Source organism: Rasamsonia byssochlamydoides (genome assembly GCF_041956645.1).
Source record: "Rasamsonia byssochlamydoides strain NRRL 3658 unplaced genomic scaffold VTN77scaffold_44, whole genome shotgun sequence".
NCBI classification, from domain to species: Eukaryota; Fungi; Ascomycota; class Eurotiomycetes; order Eurotiales; family Trichocomaceae; genus Rasamsonia; species Rasamsonia byssochlamydoides.
Window position 1 is genome coordinate 179203 of NW_027192427.1, and position 22078 is coordinate 201280.

General features: G+C 46.5%; 7 protein-coding genes across 7 annotated transcripts; 4 read left to right on the forward strand and 3 right to left on the reverse strand.

Annotated features, from left to right (window-relative positions):
* Nucleotides 1–488: 488 nt before the first annotated feature.
* On the forward strand, nt 489–911 carry VTN77DRAFT_5984 (uncharacterized protein; the record flags this gene model as incomplete). Its single annotated transcript, XM_069422211.1, has 2 exons — nt 489–572; nt 615–911. The coding sequence occupies 2 exons, from the start codon at nt 489–491 to the stop codon at nt 909–911; spliced, it is 381 nt and encodes a 126-aa protein (XP_069276545.1).
* Nucleotides 912–4550: 3639 nt separating this feature from the next.
* Nucleotides 4551–5126, forward strand: VTN77DRAFT_5985 (uncharacterized protein; the record flags this gene model as incomplete). Its single annotated transcript, XM_069422212.1, has 1 exon — nt 4551–5126. The coding sequence occupies one exon, from the start codon at nt 4551–4553 to the stop codon at nt 5124–5126; it is 576 nt and encodes a 191-aa protein (XP_069276546.1).
* Nucleotides 5127–7556: 2430 nt separating this feature from the next.
* On the forward strand, nt 7557–8910 carry VTN77DRAFT_5986 (uncharacterized protein; the record flags this gene model as incomplete). The annotated part of the gene is made up of 3 exons (XM_069422213.1): nt 7557–7689; nt 7820–8158; nt 8234–8910. 3 exons carry the CDS (start codon nt 7557–7559, stop codon nt 8908–8910), a joined length of 1149 nt encoding a protein of 382 aa, XP_069276547.1.
* Nucleotides 8911–13486: 4576 nt separating this feature from the next.
* VTN77DRAFT_5987 (uncharacterized protein) lies at nt 13487–13851 on the forward strand (the record flags this gene model as incomplete). The annotated part of the gene is made up of 2 exons (XM_069422214.1): nt 13487–13733; nt 13826–13851. The coding sequence occupies 2 exons, from the start codon at nt 13487–13489 to the stop codon at nt 13849–13851; spliced, it is 273 nt and encodes a 90-aa protein (XP_069276548.1).
* A 2317-nt stretch (nt 13852–16168) lies between these two features.
* On the reverse strand, nt 16169–16636 carry VTN77DRAFT_5988 (uncharacterized protein; the record flags this gene model as incomplete). The annotated part of the gene is made up of 1 exon (XM_069422215.1): nt 16169–16636. The coding sequence occupies one exon, from the start codon at nt 16634–16636 to the stop codon at nt 16169–16171; it is 468 nt and encodes a 155-aa protein (XP_069276549.1).
* Nucleotides 16637–16716: 80 nt separating this feature from the next.
* Nucleotides 16717–19191, reverse strand: VTN77DRAFT_5989 (uncharacterized protein; the record flags this gene model as incomplete). The annotated part of the gene is made up of 1 exon (XM_069422216.1): nt 16717–19191. The coding sequence occupies one exon, from the start codon at nt 19189–19191 to the stop codon at nt 16717–16719; it is 2475 nt and encodes an 824-aa protein (XP_069276550.1).
* Nucleotides 19192–19865: 674 nt separating this feature from the next.
* On the reverse strand, nt 19866–20899 carry VTN77DRAFT_5990 (uncharacterized protein; the record flags this gene model as incomplete). Its single annotated transcript, XM_069422218.1, has 4 exons — nt 19866–20485; nt 20547–20594; nt 20642–20712; nt 20763–20899. The coding sequence occupies 4 exons, from the start codon at nt 20897–20899 to the stop codon at nt 19866–19868; spliced, it is 876 nt and encodes a 291-aa protein (XP_069276551.1).
* Between the last annotated feature and the right edge of the window lie 1179 nt (nt 20900–22078).

Here is a 22078-nt window from a genome sequence, read left to right on the forward strand (position 1 = left end):
AGGATATCGGCGTTATTCTCGAACCAGCTCCAAAGGGGATCAATTTGCTGCAAGGACGGCACAAGAGGCCACTTTCCGTCGCTTTAAGATCCCATCTGCTTGAGGTGATCAGCGGCAGAGAGCACAGAGTTGTAGAGCTTATAACCCTGCCTAAACGCCGGTGGCATGTCTGTGATCACCAGAATCGATTTTTTTCCGAAAGCCACATCCGGTCCGCAATTTGGACAGCACGCCTGAGGGTTCTGACTTGGTTGAGGAGGCTCTCCCTGAGCGTGCTATCGATTGTATTCTCGTCGCCTGGGAGAGCACTGATGGATACCGGTCTGGGCTGGAGAATGTCGCTGTTCGATAGGAGAATGTGCTCCAATATGATGAGAGCAATGGGATCCGTGGTGTGAGGCTGAATCGCCAGCCACTTCAGCTTCTGACCTAGCTTCCATGGCGAGTCGAGGCCGATAGTCCTCAGGACCAGGAGGGAGGATATCCAAATGATCGATGCGACCCTTAGCCAATTTGATCTGCTGGGACAGAAACTCTCGCAGTTTATGGTCGTCCTCGAAAGGCTCCTTCTGGTACGACACCCGTTTGTTCATGGCCATTTGCAACTGCTACAGAATCTTCTCGCCAGAGAGGACAAGGCCATTCACAACATCCAGGAGGTGAAGTTCCTCCTGAGAAGCAGGTCCGCTGGTCAGCGTCTTATACACAAGATCATGGTCGATCTCGGCCCACGCGTGCATGAGAACAGAAGCCACTTGGATCTCGATGATCGGTTTCGTCACCTGGAGATCCTCTTGGAGCCGTCTGGAGACCAGCCGTCTTGTTTCCAGCCTTTCGATATTAATCTGCACTCGGTAATGGTCCGCCAAGTAGCCCCCAAATTGTGGTCGGAAGTCCGGAGAGCCTTTTGAAGAGGAGAACGATATGCATTTCGGCGTGCAAGTTACCACATGATCCAGCCAGGTAATACAGTATTAAGTGTAAGCTCGTTGGTCAGCTGTCCTAAATAAATCTATATAGTAATACAAAGCGAATTAGGTAGTAGAAAATCATCATTATTATTATTCTTTGTCTAGATCACATTCGTTTAATATAATCTACCGTCTGTATCATAAGGGCAATAGGGAGGTAGAATGCATAATTTATTAATTTTCAAGAAGAAAGAGAGAGAGAGAGAGAGAGAGAGAGAGAGAGAGAGAGAGAGAGAGAGAGACGAGANCTTACCAACCCTAACCCTTGCCATTATTCTATAAACGGCCTGATATTGATATATGCCTTACTTTGTCGATAGGTTCAAAATGCAGTGAACTATTTATTGCAGATTCACCACAGCAGCTTTAGTTTGTCGTCCTTAATTGCTCCACTCACTCACTCTCTCTAAATACATTTATTGAGGCCATGGCTATTTCTTGGGAGGGAGAAGTCTGCAGACTTCTTTGGTAGTAATATTGTAGAATAGAGAGAGGTACTCTAATAAAATAATTCTATTGCTGTGTGCTGGCAGTGTTGAATTGGAAAAAAAAATAAAAAAACTAAGTCAACTGACCGAACCTGTAGGTAGGAATGAACGAATAAATAAATGATGGACTTAGGATGGGGTTGGATTGGATTTGGCCCATATACATACATAATGACTACGTAGGCACGTAGGTAGTCAGTCAGGTTCAATTGATTAATCCGCCTGGTTGAGAATCAAATCAGCTTTTCATATGTACAGTCTTAGATGTATAGCCCAAAAAAAGACTGTTTCAATGCTGGGTTTATTGATAATCACAAGATAATAGTCACTCAGCCTTTTGCTTGTTCGTTTTCCTTCTTTCCTTCCTTCTATTCAACTCATCATTCAAGTGATTTCTATTATTAAGTTCTTATTAAGTAAGATGCAAGGGAATATTGTAAAAAACAAGAGCATTTACCAGATGGACCGCTTTCCTTTTTCTGTGTTTTCTAGATTTCATTACAATATATATATTTTATAGAGGACATTTTTTTTTAATACTATTTCTCTAACCATTAATTACTTCTCTGTCCGTCAATCAATCAGGATAGACTCCTCTGGATATCTAGGTGCTCAGATAATGACCTCATCGAATGGAGGTCTGTCTTTCTGGAGACACGGGGCTTTGTGTACAGATTGGCAGATTGATTGGGTGTAGTATATGATTGATGGAATCCATCCGATCACCGGTCTCTAGAGATCCTGAGTTTGAGGAGAAAGAAAGAAAGAGAAAGAGAGAGAAAGTGAAATTTAAACTTTACTTTCTTTCTCATTTTCACTATCTTTTTTGGTCTTGATTCTTGATTGGAGGCTGCTTGATGTAAGTACCGAATATGATCGACAGACGGACCGCCAACAATAGCAAATAATCACATAAATCTAACTACCATTCTTGCAAGTTGCGAATGAAGGTCTCTCTCAGTCCGTAGTCTTTTGAAAATGTTCGTCTGCTTTAATTTCGAGGTAAATAGGATATACAGTAGTATGAAATAAGTAAAAGTATGTAGAGCAATCCTACAACACTACCAAGATGAACATAAAGATAGAGCACAGAAAAGAGAAAAGATAGTATCTAAAGTAGATAAGCACTATCAATAGTAAGTATATATGTACAGTACATACAAGCCAGAGAACAAAGCAACTACTGCGTTGTAGTAAAAGCAAGATCAAATAGATAGCTAAACAACCATCACCATCATGCTGTGTAGTATCTATAATGCCCCCATGGCCATCCCTCCTTTCCCCTATACTATAGGTTGGAGAGCAAAGATGAACTCCATGGTATGAAATTGAATCTTCCAGGGTCAACGTATTTGAGCATCTATTGGATCCAATTAGGGACATCTTGTCCAAAGTTGACGAGAAGACAATATCAACATTGTAGTAAAGACCCAGCATTGCGTCGACACTGGTGGAGGATGGGGATGAATGAGGGTGCAGTTGGAACAGGCACAAGGCTGAGGCAGTAGTCGGGAGCAGAGAGAGAGAGAGAGAGAGAGAGAGAGAGAGAGAGGGAAAGAGCTCCTATATAGGAGGGTTTTGGTAGTAGTATGTATGTAGCGGAGTAAAGCAGCAGGTTGCCAAAACAGGAACGAGGGCAATAAAATAGAATTTTTGTAAACAACAGTATTACTATAATATCGTTTATATATACCTGATGTATATAATTATAACTGAATCAATTAGATGATAAAGTAGCAATATAACTAGCCCATCGTACTTACAATAAATCGGGCAGTTGTCTACTATACTATACTGTACCTACTACAGTATAATGTAACACGGAAGTCAGTGTGTGAGTGCACGAGTGGGAGAGTGAGTGCATGTGTGTAGCAGAGTATAGAGCTACATACCTAGCTAGCCCCCTGATCATGACGACAGCATGCCATTCCATTAGATTACGTCGAGTTGAATTGAATCGAACTGAATTCACATCTCTCTATCTATCATATTTACCTAGAAATATAAACAACAGTTCCATTAACCAGGTACCTACCCATTGACCGTCAAGGAAGGAACTCAAGAACTCAAGAGTCAAAGACTATGTACGGAGTACTTCGTACTCGAGAGAGTATGTGGGTCTACATAAGGCTGTCGTACCCTACTAGCCAAGCCACCCCCTGTGAAATTATTTCCAGTGCACAAAAAGAATGCACCAACAGTTTAAACTTAAACCATCGTTCATGAATGTAATGAACGGTGGGGATTGGGGAGGGCCCGGATAAATAATAATGAAAATAAAAAAAAACAAGAACAAAGAGAAGAGAAATGAAGTCGATGAGTATGCAAATATCTCATCTCATCGTAAACCATGGTGGACCAACCTGCATGTTGCATGCGTACTTAAGAGTGTACTCCGTACCCTAATGACAACGTGAAAACATTCGAGAAAGCACCATCACTGGCAAGTCTCATGGCCCTAGGACAGTGTCAACTCTAAACATATTGCAAGGTTACGTCTCGAGAGGTCAGGTATTTAGGCTAATGCCAACAGATAGCCACACCTGGCGTCTGGCGGGAGGCCCGGAAAGGAAGATAGAAACGAAAAAAGAGAAAAAAAATTCTTGCAACCTGGGGAATCGACTGATTGCGTCTCAAAACGCATTGGCTTTGATTGGCGCAGTAATCAACATGGGTTCATGCCAACCTAAATATCCGAACCCATCAGTGTACGGAGTACTCCGTACTCCGTACTGTGCGAGTCTTTAAAAGGAAATGATGACGTGAATTTCCCCATGGCTTGTGGCTAGCTATAAGGAATAGTAATCGTCTTGCTATATGTACGGCGTACACCGTACGAGCAGTCGAGCACTCTAGCTCATGTTTCAACGTTTCACTCATATCGATTCAGTAGTCAGCCGTTGCTCGAAAAGGAAGCTGTATACAAGCATTGGAGGCCGGCGTGCGATTGGGCAGATGGAGCAAGCATTAGCAGTAACGCGTTAATTAGCTTGCATCCAGCGCTGTGTAGGATTCTGTACGGAGTACTCCATACGTGAATTTGTTAATAGCCTGAGGTCTGCTCGCTGCAGCGGATAAGAACAATGGACGAATGGTATGCACATTAAGCATGCGTTCTGGAATCCTTCGAGCGGACGTCTACCAGAGGCTCAACGACAGGGTTCGCTCTTCTTCGGATGTGGAGCTCGACTGGACTCGATTTAATTACTCTGATACCACAGTGGCGCAGGAACAAGCGGGGCCCTTGCAGTTAGGGGAATGGGTGGATGCCAGTGGCAGACATAAGCGAGCGACAAGACTCGACGCGATGCCTGGGATGACGTCAAAGACAGGCCCTAGGATGCACCACATCAGGTACAAGTACAGTACAACCGTATGTACAGGGCAGAGACCACCGTACGGAGGATGGAGGCGGACATGTTCCGTAGTACGGAGTACGACTGGAGGACGGTGCGGTTGCATGACCGGCTGTCAGAGAGATCTGGCATGTGCCAGATATCGACGATGGTGCTCACGTAAGCAGCCCGACACACGCCGACGCCAGGTGGGATTGTTAGCGCCGTCTGGAGCTGTTTCACCATCTCCCCGGCTCGACGCGATGCGAGTCCGTGTCCTGCGATCCTTGCTCCATCGGCCTCTTGGCATGCTGACAGTCCTCCAACTTTAACATCCGCTTTACGAGTGAGCTCGCCTCTCCGGTGCCATCCGTCGTGTTGCTGCTCTCTCGCTCGACCGTTGCTTGAGCCATCACGTTGCAAGACCTGTCAGAGGAAGTGGGGGAGAAGAGGGCTTCGAACAAGTGTCAAAAATGAAATGATGTCCCCAGTGGAGTCCCACGGTCCTGGAGTGACGGGAGCCATGGCTATGGAAGAGGGACGGCGCGCTGATTGGGCTCTTCGTTCCAGGCCTCCAGCATGGATCGCATGCCTCAACGGAGCAAGACCTTGGAATAGGCAAAGCCACGACGCTGACACGTTCGCCGGGTCACCCTATTCCCATTCTGGCAGGATTCCAGGACGATACTGGAATCCCTTGATCGGTCATCCCATCGTCTCAGAGGTGAGATCTGCTGGTATTATCCCTGTCGCCTCGCCCTGCAGTCGCACGGACGACCAGACAGACCGACCGTCCGACCCGCTGCGATCCCAGTGGTATCAGTTTCGAAGCATGCACACCCAGACGCTACTGCGGAGATATGATCCTTAATTAAACCTTCTTTCGGCGACCCCACCGTCAAATCGCTGGCAAGCGCTCCTCGATTTAGCAGGTGTGTCTTTTTCCTTGTCGATCTTTTCCCCCGGTTCTTTGTCTGCTGGTCATGCTTGTTGTTCAAAGCCAATCTCTGCACTCCTGTCGGATTCGGTAACGAGGCAATAAAGTTGAATCAGGAAATGATGGCACCACTGAAGATGGAGCTTCCGGAAGAACTCTTCGTCTTTGGAATAGCGTCTCTGTCACACCGGAAAATTTCGGTGTTGCCGTCGAGGCCTTCCCTGGGTAAGCATTCAAAGCCATGTGAACAACACGCGCAAGGAACGTGGAACCTCGTGCCTCACGTTGATGTGCAACACACCACCCCTTGCACCCACCTTATCTGCAAGAATGTACAGACCTAACTGCTCTGTAGAGGTTGAAGCTTTGAGACAACATCTCACACCACCATGCACGATGGCATCTCAGCACAGACACAACTAAAGATGGTCTGTTCGCCCAGCCCATACCCAGATCGGGGTTATCGAAGCGCTGAAAAGTGCTTGAGCTGTTTAGGACCCATCATAACCAGGGTCTATTCAGAAGTAACTATTCTGGGAATCTGGAGACGCTTTCGTAGGAGCGAGTACTGTAGGTACAGTACGGAGTACGACGCAGTCACGCAGAGAGCCTTTTGAAAAGGCGCCCCGTAGCTGGGCTTTGGAACCTTGGGTACTTAGCCATCATCGAACAAATCACGTCAGGAAAGAATGATATGGATGCAGTAGGGATTGACAGGTCTCATCGCCGCCCTAAACCGCATGGGGGAGTCCATAGAGAAAGAAATGGAGAACGATCCCCACCATCATCAGCAACTGACGGTCCCGCTGAGCTAATTCGCCGCGATCCGATGCCACTCTCCAAAAAAATCACAAATATCCAGTCGCAGTGCCCGAAGGCAGGGCACCATACGTGGGTGGCTCGTCTCTCTCTCTCTGTGCAAAAGCAATCTCGTCGACGGCCACGAGCTAGGGCCCAGAAGTCGCCCATACAGTGCACACCGACCGGTTTTTCTCCCCCCTCTCCTGAGATAATCCGCATCTTCATCATCACTTACTCTATCAAGTTGGGTCCCACAGAACCGTAATGAACGCCATCATCGTGATTGGTTCCCCGGCCCCTGAAGTCTATCGACAAAGTCGATTTGTGACGGGCCCATCTTGACGATGGATGCAAGCTTCTCTCGCGACTAGACTCGAAGGAGAACAGAGCATTCCAAGACCAGTATTATTCTTCCGTAGCAGTAAGGAGAGAGAAATCGCTGAAGTAATTCCATCTGGCGCACACAGAGGAGGAAAAGCCTAGGTGTTTCACCCCACGATTAGCTTGGCTCACTTGATGACTCTCTCGACTGGGCTGTTCTTATTATTATTACTCGACCTTCGTCAGCCCGAAAAAAATTCTCACCCCGCTTCTGGACGACTCTTTAATTTCTTAGTTGTCTTTCCTCTCTTTTTTTTTTATCCTCTTCCCCTCCATCGTTGTTGTTCATTCTGATCCTTTGTTACTTAGAACCAAGGATCAGAGGTCGCTTAACTCTCGGTGCGACCCGTGGGGTTGTTGTCAAGTGTTGCCATCGGGGCAATACGACTGTCACTCGTGTGGCGGTCTTAGTGTGGAGTTTTTTTCTAGTCAATCAGGGCTTGAATGTGATGGCATTGGATTTGTTATCTTTTCGTTGCTGTCTCCTCTCGTCGCGGTGAATGATCCCGAGTCGCTCTGCGTGACCGCATCTTCACCAATCCGCCGGTGTCAAGAAAAACAGACAACGCGCATCCTAAACAGGACTCATTGATGTGCCTTTCCTGTTTACTACTCTCGTTGCAGATACCCGCTCGTTGGAGCTATGCCTGCAGTCGTCGTCGAGACAGCGAGCCCGATACCAAATCCAACAGGCGTGGTCATGGAGAGTTCAGGCGCATCGAGCACGGATAAGAAACGCAATAAACTGGGATATCACCGTACTTCCGTCGCATGTGGTTAGTTGCTATTTCTCTCTGATTGCTGGCGTTGAAGATCGCATTGCTTCTGGTTGTGCCGTAGATGCGCGAACGCGTCTCGGGTTTGTCTGATGCTCGACTTGGTGCTCATATGTTTGGGATCCCACAGTACACTGCCGCAGAAGAAAGATACGATGTCTCGTCGCCGCAGACGACGCACAAGGCCGGTGTGAGAACTGCATTCGCCTGAGAAAGGAATGCCATTTCTTCCCCGTTGACCAGCAACCTCCGGTGGAAAAGAGATCACGGCCGGGGTCGAAGTTGGAGACCCCTTCGACCGATCCGTCGACGGCATCATCATCACCCCCCGCCTTGGGTGCCGGAGGGGCGGTTGATCCAGGCGAGACCTTGTATCCGTATCAGCCGATGCCTCTGACGTCGGCATCTGACATGTCTGCGTTCAATCCTGCTGCCTTCACGGGAGGGCCGATGTCAACGTTTAGTCCAGGTTGGTCCCTTCCAGACGAGGGTGAAGTGAAGAAAAGGAACGAGGTGCGCTGATTTGAGATCCTTACCCATTCAGATCCTGCCGTCCACCCTGAATTCGTGGCGACCCAGCCGCTTGATCCGCCAGTGTCGTGGGATGGATCGGGAATGTTCGACGCGCAGATAATGAAGCCTCGAATGGGAAACCCCTCGCCCGTGATGTGGACGCAGCCAGGCACGCCCGTTGCCCCCATGCCCTCGACGTCGCCCATCCCCGGCGTCCCTGGCGTCCCTGGCGTCCCTGGCGTCCCTGGAGTGGCAGGACATCCGCCGATGATGAATCCCGGCAGTCCGTATGCCATTCAACCCGATGGCTCGCTGTGGCCGATGCAGCCTTCGCGACAGATGAGTATCTCCGCGCCGACGGACATGGCGTCGCAATATCCCACCCAGTACGCGCAGCAAATGCAACCAGAACTGAAGCGGCAGATGACCGGTCCAGGCCAAAATATGGGCCAACTCGCGACTCCTTCCCCCATCCAGAGTCCTGGCCCCGCCATGCCAAATCTCCAGGGTGCTCAGATGCCCGTCACTTTCGCAGGCCAGCCCGCCGCCGCAATGGCGTACCAGTCGTGGACCACGATGAGTCCTGCCTCTGCTGGACCGGGCATGGAACCAGCAGGGTATCCTATGTTTCCTCCTGAACAGGTTCCCAGCAATTATCCTGGGCAACCAATGGGACACCCTGGACAGAACCCATCGCCGGGGCAGTAGCTTGTTTCTCTATTCGACTGATTTTCTTTGCTACTACTTCGGGCTACCTAATGACTTGAATTTTCTTCTCTTCTTTTTTTTTTCTCTTTCTCCGGGTCTTGTCATTAGCGGGCGCAAAGGATTCTTGTGGGCGGCATTTTTCGATTCTTTTCGGTTTCCCCTTCTGGACCGCGTTTTGCTTGACGATCATCATCACCATCATCATCAATTCCCGCGAGAGAATTTTCATGGGTCTTCTTCCGAGTTCTTTCGGGCCGGGAAAAAAAAAACACACCTTCCTAGACTTCTATTCTTTGGGACCTTTTATCATTCGTGGTCTTACGGATTAATTTCTCATGACACTGTGTTAGCTAAAAAAAAATTGCACCAGGGCGAGTCAATCTCGGTCTCCATTTGGCGTTTCGGTTTGAAATGAAATGGGTTTTGTGTGGTCGTGGCAGGCAGTCAGGAAAACGATGGATTGGGTCTCGAATACGGATGCGTATGAGCCAGGAAAGATTAGACAGACAGATAGACAGACAGACGACTTCTGGAGCTCCGGTTTTTCGAAACCTTGGACCTGGCCCTTGATTTGTCTATGTGGGTTATGCGTAGCCTAGGCTGGAGATGGAATTCGAATCATGAATGCCAGCCTAGGTTCTCATATCAAGAAAAAAAAGTTTTTCTACGGTCACGGTCGAAGCCGTTCATCCTATCGAAGATACCCTGCATCACCGACGGCACTTGGCCGCGGAAATTCCGGCTTTTTCTTCTCCTTTCTTCTTCCTTTTTCCATATACCTGACTACGTTACGTTATTCATGGATAGACTCGCCCGGGATAGATCTAATTTTATTCTTTTGAATTGGACCAACTCCGGACACCATCCAAATGAAGTTGATGGGAAAGAAAGAGAGGGGCTATCGACTTCCAAGCCAGAAATTAGTGGAAGTTGCGTGCAATTCGGCAGCCTCTCTTTCGCTGTCTCTTTGAACCTTCCTCGCAGTAACCGGTCCCGTTTGCTCTCGAGTGATAAGAAGAAAAATTAATATTAAATCGAAAACGCAAGGATCCTAAAGACCGCAGAGAAAGAAACCCAGGTAAACGACAACCTTGATAAGTACTGTACATACCTAAAGCGGTTACTCTCCTACCGTAGGCTATGGACGGACTCACAGACGGACTCTTATTTTTAGTTCACCCGCCAAAAATACACACTCATCAGTCATACATTATAGATTCTAACGTAATCTGACGTTATTAATGGATCAGTAATCAGACTACTATCTATAGAGGCTCTAGAGTACTGGGTACGTAGGTATTGGTCGAAGTGTGTAATTCTTCAATGTAGGTAGGTAAATAAGTTTAAGTATCGCCGTAGTGTACTCTACTTGCATTCTTTTTTTTTTTAAAAAAAAAATTTCCGTCGAATATCAGTCATCATGACTTAGGTAGATAATAGTAATAAAATTATAACAGTCTTTGGTTACTTGTACTATTATTGTTGCCCACGCTATGCTAACTTTTTTTAGATAAGAAAAGAAAGAAAGAAAGAAAGAAAAAGGGAATAACTGTCGCGCCTGCAAGGATGGCCACTCATAGAATCCAAGCCTCAGGCAGCCAGTCTCATTAACCCTAACCCAGAACAGAACAGTCAGACTAGGAGGCTGCATCTGAGAGTTGGTACGTAAGAAACAATTTACTTTCCCTGAAAATGCCCAGCTTCGTTGCAAGAAATGGTGGCTAAGACTCTTATGAACCGACGGGGCAGTCGGCTCTTCATGAATTGCCTTGTGGCCCAGCGCGAGTTGGCAGTATCACAGACTCAGTTTATCACCACTCTCCCTCTATCATTTTCATCAGGTCGTCATTTAAATTATTCTCCACCGCGTCATAGTCATCGCCGCTATAATCATCAAGGGGATGGTAATAACAATCGTACTGGCGAAAGGAGCGCCCTAATATGCCGAATCAGGCTATCTGACGGAGAATTTATTCAATTATTTCTGGATCACATACCCTCTTTGACTTGCTGAGGAGACCTCATTCCTTAATTGCAGAGAATGGGATTCGATGAAGACATAAGTAGGCCCCAGATACGTGCTGAACTGCTTGCTCTGGCAGGAACAGACCCAGCTCATGCTTGAGCTTGCCCAACTTGAAAGTATAGACGTCCCCCAACTTTGTCGTGTCAATTGTAATGACGTCCCAGTTGCATCTAAAATGTCTGCTGTTATTCCACGGCTCTTTGAGCGCCCATCTTTCCGCATGGTCCTTGTCAGAGAAGACAGAAATATACGGCTGAGGATCACGGTTACCCCATACGAACTGTCTTTCGAGTGATTGACGGAAGGGTTCAAGTTCGCGCACGGTATAGAAGGTCATCGTGTCCCTAGCCTCTAGACCATCCGCCAAAAGACGAGTCTGGCAGTCCTCATTGCACGCGGTAGAAATAGGCCGGCAAAGAGTCTGTTGGACACCGGAACCGATCCATTATAGCCTCTTGCTGGTGCGGCTAGCTAGCTTATCGTTCGCTTCGAGAGATGGAAAATCGATCCCGCTGCAACTGACGTAGCAGAGGCTGAACAGCAGCAAAGAGGTCATGGTGATTATATCCGTGTCAGGTGATTAGGTATCTATCAGGGATGCCCATTCATATATATCATGAAAGGTAAGGCCAGCTTTACTACCCCGCACTAAGTTCTTTATTTTGTAAGAAGCTTCAAAGGAATTATGTCATTTTTATCTAGGTTGTAGTCTTTCTCAAAAAGCACTGAATCTCGTCACTTGAAAGAAAATATATAAAATCCACTTTAAATCAAGATTCAAAAAAGTATGCACGCACTAAGGCCAAAATATGATTTCACATGAAGGATAAAATTCCAAAAAAAAAGGGCAACTTGTCAAAGCCAATGCATGGATTACTTATACTTGCCCTGTTTTCTTTGACTGCAGTCCCTGTGTCCGACTGCACCCAGCTGCAATGACTTAAACCATTTCATCAAGTCTTGGCTAATCTTATTATTTCTCTACACATAGCCCAACTCCGTCATTGTCGGACTCTGATATAATTAGAAAACAGCTGGAGGTCAAGATGAGACTTTTTGAAAGTTAGCAGACTCCCAGATTTACATCACAGGATCTCTCACCAATATGTCCTGGCTCTTCTATTAACCATGCTTTTGATTTCATTTACAGAAAAAGCTATAAGGGAATCATCACCGTTTTGATGGCACATTATTATTATTATTTTTTATCAGGTTGTAGCTATCCATAGGGTCTATTTCTGACCTCCAGGTCAGGCATGTCACAGTACAGGAGCCACCAGTGGAAGGGGAGTTTCTCAAATTGAGGCCTGTTCGCCCATTTCAGCAAGCAGCTGCAACCGATACTCTTACCGTGGTGGTGGGCAATTCAAATCATGCGCATACACAAAACGCAGATTGCTCTGGTCAAGTTGTCATAAATGTCAATGGCGGTTCTGTCACCTGCATTGATACTCCTTTTCCAAGCAGCTATCCGATTGCTGACATTGGCGGTAGCTGTTAAAAAAAAACAGATTCAAGCTTTTGCTATATGAGGGAAATGACACATGGAGAGCTATACAACGTGAATCTTGTTCACAATGGAGAAGCGGCCTCTGTCACAGCATAGAGGATAAGACTTTGCAAGTGTAGACTAACCAAAACTCCAATAAGAGAGGAATGGTTGATATGTTTGTTTATTAACACAGTTAAATATCTATAAGAGCAGCGCTAGATAAAACAGAAAAGTGGAACGGCATTGCACTTTTCTTTTCTTTTATGCATATGATACATACATACAGTACATTAACAAGCAGCATACAACTTGACAACCAACTTCTAGTATAGACTTGTAAAAGCAAAACAAAAAAAAAACCCCATACTGGAAACCTATTAACCAGCCCCTGTTGTTAACCCACGCTTGTAATAATTAGGGCAAGCTCCTGAATGGGCTTTCTGGGTCCCTGATTAACTACCTAACCCTAAGGTAGGGTTAGTTACCTTGCCTACTCTTTTTCAAACCTATGTACTACATATATTTTTTTTGTATATACTGCCAGCTAGAACGAGCAGTTTGTAATTTGAGGTCCAGTCGCTAGGTTGCATTACCTTGTTAGCTAAGGGCTATCATATGGCCCATATCCATGCCTTCCACATAAGGATAAGTATCATTTCCTGCTTGGCGAAGAGGCCTTTAGCTATCCTTGTGCTGCATCAAAAATTCAAAGCCTAGGTAAAGGGACATCTCTGTCTATCTATCGGCGCTGAGCTCGTATAGGATAGCTAGGTTGAATCAATATATATAGATAGATGATATCAAATTACTGGCAGCAACCAGTACAAGAGGGTTCCATAAACGAACACCGAGTTTATAGACATGCTGTGCTTTTAAGTAGTTGCATTATGGGAGATATCGGTCGGATCACTTCACCAACCGCACGATCTCTGACCAGTTGAGCCTATACAATTTTGGCATTGTTTTAGGCATTACATCTTAATCCTTATCCATATTCCCGGACAAGAGGTGACAGATGTTGGTGAACGATAGCTCCATCGCGGAGTCGAAAATACGAGATGGATATGCTGCGTTCGGCGGGCTTACCGGACGTTCAACTCGGCGATCGGATATCCAAGGACCACCTGGCTTTCTTACGTGAGCTCCAAAGCCAGATAGGGGCGTTCGAAGTGCAAGCCAAATTACTGCAGCAGCTTGCTGCCGAGGAGAACAGACTGAAAGGGCTGGGCGGAGAAACATGCAGAGACTCAGGCACAGACATCCTGGAGACTCGACCATTGGGGACGACGAGGCCCACCAACCAAAGTGAGCTGGCAGAGAGTGAACTCAACAGGCTAGAGCTAGAAATTAGTGAGGTCCTGGAGATGTTATTTTGAGATTTTCACGTCACTTCATAGGCCCAGCCATCCAGGCTGATATATAAATGTAGACGGTAGTTGTCATTATTCTCTATCTAACTGCTGCTCTGATCTACTCAACCTGTTCGACCCGAACTCGACCTTCAGCATCCCACGTGCTAATGGCAATAGCGATATCAGTACTTCCATCCAGCTAGACAATCGAGATCCTCAATATCACAAGCGACCCATGAAGCTCTTTGACCATGCAAGGTATTCGCAATAACAAAACGAGTGCATAAGATAGTTGGTCCAAGTATACCGTAAGGAACTTCTGTAGGTATTCTCTTTCTTGCATAAAACGAAGGAATGCGAGGAGAATAGGCATACAGTTACTTCTTCGAAATGCCATAATAAGACGACTATGTTGTACATACACTAGGTAATTACCTGTGGATCTATTCCGTACACCCGTTGAGCTAATTTCAGCTACAACCTACTTAGGTACCTAGGTATATACAGTCCGGCCTCGCTATAACGATATAATCCGTGCCATTCTCAAATATCGCTATAAGGAGGTTATCGCTATAAGGGGATTTCCTTTTTAGGTAAGCCAACCTATCCAATGAAGCCTGATTTAGCGAATTTGATTGTTTCCATGCCAATTGATGCCTCCATTGCTCGAGAACCCGTATATCTCCCTGATCTGTATCGCTCTGATGCTCTTTATAATCAAGTAATACTTGCAAAGCCTGTAAAGCTTGCTCCGTAGTAGGAATCGGGATTGAAATTATTCCTTCCTTAACCTCGTCTTCCTGAACTTCGCTAGTACCCATATCTCCCTGCCCAACGTGGGGATATCCTCGTCTTCAAGATTGATGAGATTCTCATCATCTGGATTTAAGAAGTTATGCAGACTCATCATATTCTAGATGCGGCCAGTCTGGGAGATCTTGTTATAAAGTGGCTCAAGATCAGGAGCTGGTTCCATTGGGAGATGTTGGATTTAAGGCTGAATTATAGTGCTCTTTCGGAAGCAGTTATAAATTGTTGTATTTGTAACTTTATATAGCAAAGCACGTATAGCCCAATAAACCGTATGATGAAGAGTAACTATAGAGAATGGGTCTGCAGATTGCTCAAATCCATCTATAATATATTGAAGCTATTGTTTCTAGTGATGAAACTCTAAATTCTGGATAATCCCTTGGTTGAGAGGTTGATAGATGCTTATTGAATTTGCTGGAAGCTATTGTATTCATATATTCTCTGGAGGAGGCGCAAGCTCTACGCCTTGTAGATGACTTAAGAAGTTATCTATAAGAAGAAGGACCAATGATTCCCAATATAGGAATAGAATTTTTGAAGCCATCCCTTTATAAGGCTCCTAGTCATCTATGCTTTCTTATTAGATCTCTAGCATCCTCTAAGGGCTTCAATATTTAAATGACGAATCAAACGAGGCCACTGTGATGTCCCGATTAGCTATAAAGGAAGCTAATCTGTGCCTGTAAAATTTATATAATAAACGAGGGTAATTCGGCTTTTATCTCTCTTGATTCCTGGCCGATTTTGTATTATAGGACCTGAAGAAGGGGCTGGAAATTCCCATCATCAGACCTAGCTTCCCATATTAATTCCTTCCTAGTCTTGGCATAGGATAGGAAAATCCCATTCCCATAATTCTCTAAATTTTCGTCCCAATTTTGATGGGATGGGATCCCATCCCGTTTCCCATCAGGAATATCCCATCCCAGCGGTCAGCCTATACGTACCTAATACAATGAATATGGTGACGTAATTATCATAAGGAATATTATAAGTACGGAGCCACACCTGGAAAGTAGGTAATCAAAACTACTGTACAGTACATACTTACGGAGTACACAGTAGGTATGAGGTAGGCCTAGGAGGGAGGCCAAGAGTCCTGGCCCAGGCATAGAACAGGTATTATATTATATATATATATCCTCTCCGAAGTTCGAGCCAGTCGAGCGAAGCGAAACCTGGGAAGGACCTGTAAGTTATGATTATTATTATTAAATCTTGGCATTGCAAAAAGCGGGTTTGGACAAAAACAATACGGATTTGAGGAGACGGATGGATAGATAGATAGATAGATAGTATTTGATTTCTTGTGCATATCTAATGATATTAATATGAATAATATTATTAGTACTATCATGATTGCTGTAATGATTATTGTCGTGATTATCATTGACGAGGTAGGGGTATGGGTATAGGGGTATTATGTCGGGAAACAAGCAACGAAATCAAGAAGGAAAAAAGAAAAAAGAAAGAAAGAGCGGAGAAGTTATTCCCCGGAATATTTAGTTAGGGTATTATCTGGTATCATGATATGTATCAAACATATCTGTCCTTTCTCTTTCTACTTCAACCAACTTAACCAACGCGAATAACGACGCCAACATCTATCGCTCGCGCCTCCCTGACACAGCATGCCAGACAGGTCCGTCCAACTCGGCCGATGACGGCGCTCGTCCCGGCTGCAGCGCACCATGCCCGCGCGAAGTCCTCTTTGTCGTGACTGCCGCGGGCGTCGAGGATCCAGATTGGTTCTTTGGTATCAGCAGTGCGGGTGTCATGGTGATTTTGATTGTTGTCGTTAGCTTTGTCTGTAGAGGACTTATGGCGTTCTTTTTCATGCTTGTGCTCGTGCTCGTGCTCAGAGTCAGATGACGATGAAGACGGTGCTGGCGTGTCAGGACGGAGAGACGTCAATGGGACATATTTGTAAGCGTATGAAGTATGAAGGGGATGGCCTGGGAGATGTGGATGGTTATGATGGTGGTGATGCTGCTGATTATGCTGCTGCCGGCCCTCGTTCAGTTGGTTGGATGTCTCCTGCATCGAGAAAGGGCCAGAGTGGTGCGTCACGTATCCGCGCGGTGGACGGCAAGTGTGCGAGGAAATAAAGTGCACGTCGTAAGTCAATGGGAAAGTAATTGTGGTAATTTCCGAGGAAGGCTCTTCTGTAGCACCCGCGGAGGTGACACTCGTAGTAAGGTCGAACGAGACGAATGCTTGACGGGCAGGATGCCTTTGACAGGTGGATGCTCAGGGTCCGCAGTGTCGATTGTAGAGAGTGTCAGCTCACGAAATGCAATTTTCACCACCTCCTTATCTGTGGATGGGACGTCCACAGGAATCGAGAATGTGTTACTAGACACTTCCCCTATCCCCAGCGGATTCGACTCCGCTACGAGTTTGCTCCCCTGGTGGATTCGTGGCTTCGTCTTGGAAGGATGAACACTCTTTACATCGACCTCAAACCAGGTGTTCTCCAGAGCCTGCCCTGTCTTCACATCACGAGGGATCACGTCGATCCTGGCCCAACCCATGCATGCCGCAGTACCATCGAGAGCAGATAAAACTCTTGCCACAATACACTTCACACTCCACCAGCTTCGGCCGTCGTATTGAAATCCGCCATGCAGATTGGCCACTGGTCCCAGCTTTGCCATGGCCTTTTGGTCGTTCTCAAGAATGGTTGCCATGAGGAAGTGACTGATGGCCTCTCCAGGGAGCACCAAGCCTGTCAGCCAGGATCGAGACATCCAGCCACCAAGATCAGGCTGATCAGCGGGAAGACCAGCATGAACAGAGCCGATGTTTTTATGGCTGGTATGCAGCACCACTAGCTGACGAGATGGGCTCTTGCGGTACATCTCTTTCTTCCCCAGGATCAGCGGGCGCTCATTGTGGATTGGTGAGCTGAGCACGGCTCTCGCCGCATCCAGCTTCGATCTAATCGTCTTCTCCAGTCTGTCACGATCTGGCCAACCAATGGCGTCTGCAAAGACAAGCAAGCCTTGAAGCTGTTGTTCCGCACGACGTGGGGCGATGATACAGTCCCACGCACATCCAGTGGAGGCTGTAGTTGTGTGGTGCTGGTGCCTGAAACTTTCGATTCTGGAACGCAAGCTCTGTGTTATACTGGCTTTCGCGTCTGAGGTGGGTGATTTTGACTGGACTCTAGCTTGACCACCGGATGGTGATTGTGGAGGGATCGACGACGGCGAGCAGTATTTGACGGTCAGATTGTCGAAGAACCGCTGCACAAAAATGAGGTCCCAGTTGACTTTGCCATATCGCAGCTTGTCAAGATGCTGCACCTCCTGCGCTGTAATAATCATATCTTTTGAATGTCGCAAGATTCCTACTCGAACAACAGCGTCCAGCCGGGCGAGCAGCTCTGCAGCAAGGAGAAGTTGCAGCAACAGCCATTTTCTTTCTTCTCCTTGCTCTAGCAGCAGCATGAGCTTCCTGTCGTCGGCATCCTTCGGATCGATGCAATCCCCATCCGCGTGAGGGGGCATTTCCCACAGTATCTGGCCAACCCGCAAGCGCCACTCGACCAGGCTAAAGTCAACCCATGCGCCCTTCACGGCAAGCACCTTGGTCAATGTCTCGATCTGAGCTTTGAGACTTCGAGGATCACGATGGCCCGAGACCTTTGTAGGCGGGTAGAGAAACTTCGTATAGAGGTTTCTGTATAAGGTATCTGGGGACTCCTTGTCAAGAATCGTTGTGGTCTTGCCTGCTTGCAAGATATCGGCCCGGAACTTTCCCAGCTCCTCTAACCTCTCGACGATGGTTTTGATATGAACCTCGCGTACACCAATACGCTTCCATGCCGGGGGGCCTTCACAGATCAACTTATGCCGGTCAAGCACCGTGTCCTGATTGCACGCAGAATAAGGATCACGAAAATGCTGGAGGATATCGAATGCCTCTGAGACCGGCAGTTGTGCAAGCTTTGAACGATCAACCTCTGGCTTCGGCACAGGTGGCTTATTTCGCACCGAGTCTGCCACGGGGAGCTCAAGGAAGTGGCGGAAACCGACACAGCCAGGCTCTTTTCCGTTGAGGGACAACATGTTCGGGACCTCAAACACGCCGATATCAAAAGTCGACCGCCTTGCCCCGTGGTCTGTCGGTTGTGACTTGGAAGCGCCCCCCACTGCCAAATTATCAGGAACAGGGAGATGTGCATGCAGTGTCGACAAGGTGAACGACTCGTGGCGCAGTGGCTGCCTATCCCAAAGATCCTGGATGCTGGGTACGTTAAAATCCCAGGGGAAAATGACTTGCGGATACCAGAGGTTGTGTCTGCCCTTTTCGAGCATGAAGTGCGGTGCTCCTGAGAACAAGTATTTTACATCCTCCTTGGTCAGAACCGTAGGCTTTTGCTGGTGCTCATCTTTTGAGGTTTTGTCATCAGTATCACTGTGTTTCTTGTTTATCGACTCCAGAGCGCATTCCAGTGCATCCTGGACGTTTGTAGGCTGTTTCGGCTCGGTATGTGAGTATCGTACTGGCGAGAGTGGTTCTGCAACATCACGATGTTCTTGATTCTCCTGATGTCTCGACACCCGCAGTTGAATTGTAGCTGCCTCTGACATTGTTTCTCCTTGTTTGTCGAATAAATGACAATTAAAAATAAATTGATATGGACTGTGCTGGGATGACAACCGATGTATTCGCGGCAACCTTGCTGACTAGCTCGAACGCATGGTCTGCTTGCAATTGTCGCTCGCGATGAATTTAGCAGTGCGCATGATGACCTTCACATGAAATCAGTCGAGAGATCAGAAAGGGAGAGAAATAATACGCAGACCAGTGTTGCAGTTTCGATGGAAATGTAGCAATTGGCTATCAATCAACGAGAAATCAGCAGATCTGCTTCAGGAAGTAATGCGAACAAGATATATGTAGATAGGCAATTGATCTGCACAGGAACCAGAATGCTCGTTCGCAGGTATCCTGTTGGCTCTTTATATGTTCATCACAGTTCGGAATGCGGCACGGAGGGGAAAGTTGCCACCCTGGGAACGGGCCGAATGGAAACATCGGGCGGCTTGGCGGGATTAAGGATTTATTATCCGATGCATTAATCAGTATCAGCAACAATTAATTGTTAGTTATGCAGAGTTTCCATGCAGATATAGGAAAGGAACATATGTTAATGGATGTTTGTCATTGATAATTAGAAATCGACTAATAGAGGCATCTCAGATTGTTGAGCTAGATGATTACTGGATTACTGACTACTAGATTACTACTTCCATACCAACTCCTACAGGTGTTGGTGGAAAAAACCGAGAACGGTCTTGTAGCCGCGTTCGTATTCCTTGCGGACTTCCGGGTCATCAAGGTTGGCTCGGGCAGCCATCCATCCGTGGATCTGGGTTGGGAATGTTTCCACATGGTTGGGAACTGTCAGGTTCTCCTTGTACGCCTTCACATCGTCCGGTTTCTCGTCCTTGGACGCCAGCACCACGATCGGAACCGTGACGTTCTTCGCGTCGTTCGGGTCCAACATGGCCGGGTGACACTGCGCCGCAGCCTTGAAGGTGCGGTTGTCCTTGGCCACCGTCAGGTTGGCGATTTTACCGCCCCAGCAGTAGCCCACGATGCCCCATTTCTTGAAGCCGCCGCCGCCGCCGCCGGGAGCCTGCCTGTCCGCATCTGCCACGATGCCAGGAATCTTGGACAGCGTGAGGGGCGGCTGCGCTCTGGTTTGGAAGAAGTTGCTCAGTTTCTGCTTGTGCTCCTCCGTCTGGGGCGGGTACCACGCGACATCGGCGGGGCTGCCCTCGAAGAAGTCGGGCATGAACACGCGATACTTCCGCAGAGCATCCGCGGTTGCCAGAATGTCGGCACCCTGGATGGTCTGTGGCCAGAAACCGAAGATGTCTGCGAAAGTAATCCATTAGATGAAAGTGGTTCTGGCGGTACTTAGGAGACAGTCACCCACCATAAATGATCAGGATAGCCTCAGTGGCAGACTCTGGACCGGTGACATCTGTTTTCGTCAGCAATTCATATTGTAAGCTATCTGAAGGTACTCACATGTCTTCAAACCACCAATGGTCTTATATTCGCCCTTGGGAGTGTAGCCCTTGGACACCACTGGGGGGATGCTAGATGAAACGTTAGCATGTTGTCCGACTTGTTCCTGCGGTTGACTCACGTGCAGCAAGCCTGGCTGATATTCGACATGGTGGAAGAGCAATGGATGGGTCTGAACGCGGGTCTGAACGCGTTTCGATGGTATGGCTTTACAGATGGCCTTCGGAGAGGAGTGATGAGAAGGTGTTGAAACCGCATATGTGAAGAGGAGGAAGGACGATTAATAAGAAGTGACCTGTAAAGGAATGAACTCGCTGAGGCAGATAGGAGTGACTTTACCTCTCAATTGGTTTCCTGTCCAGATGGAGGACTTAGGAGTCGCGATCCGGTCACCCCGCAAGCACCAATGACGTCATCCTTATCCATAGTCCCCACCTGACTCAATGCCTAATAATGGCCATGTTTATCAACTATGGCCAATATATATTTACTCTCCTACTAAGACAGATACTTAGTAAGAAGCTCTCTAATGGGCTAAGCCATGCTAAAATATAGCTGATTGATTTCGTTATTGTTATACTGTTGAAAAACAGACTTATAGCACATGGTGTACTCCTGAAGAAAGGGCAATTAAAGTATACCTAAATTCATTTTCATATATACCAGTTTTGATAAAATACTCCCCTATAAGATTAAGATCTTTTGCATCTTTTGTATATTTTTTTTTTATATTTTATTCTATTGCTTGCTGCTAATTATAATCATTATGAATATTATTCCTTTATTAAGGATCAATGTTGTGATTTTATTCTGCCTTTTTTTTTACGTTTATTATCTCCTTTTTTTTTGGAAAAAAAAAATCTGTTGAAGCAAACGGTGCATGAGAATATATATTATGCAACGGAACCTAGCAAAAAACTTCGCGCTCCCAACCTAACCTTACAAAAGCCTATGAGTAGTGGCTTAAGCCCATGAACAGAGATTTTCCTTAAGAGTAGTAAAGACTAATGATTGAAGCCTTTCCTGTTTCCTAATCCGGTAATTTTCCTCCAAGAACTACCATTTTAAACCATTTGGTCTGCCTTTTAAGAAATCCTAACAGTTATTACAGTCTACTAAGTGACTAATATTACTAGTAAGAACTAATTATAAAGAAGAAATGGGAATTTTAAAGGAGGAATACCACCAGTCAACTTCAAGGTAGAGCTCAGATAAAATTTGGAAGGAGACTATAGTGGTAGTGCTTATGTTAAGACTTTATACAAGTAGTACTTACTAATTAATACCTAAAGTCATCTTATTACTAAGTTGGGTTCAGCTAAATTTCATATGGTTACTCTTCTAATATCTCATTTAAAAGCCAGCCATAGGGCTCCTTTGAGGGATAGAAGTCATACAGATCGTGAAACTGGCTCTTTTGATTCTCAACACTGCAGA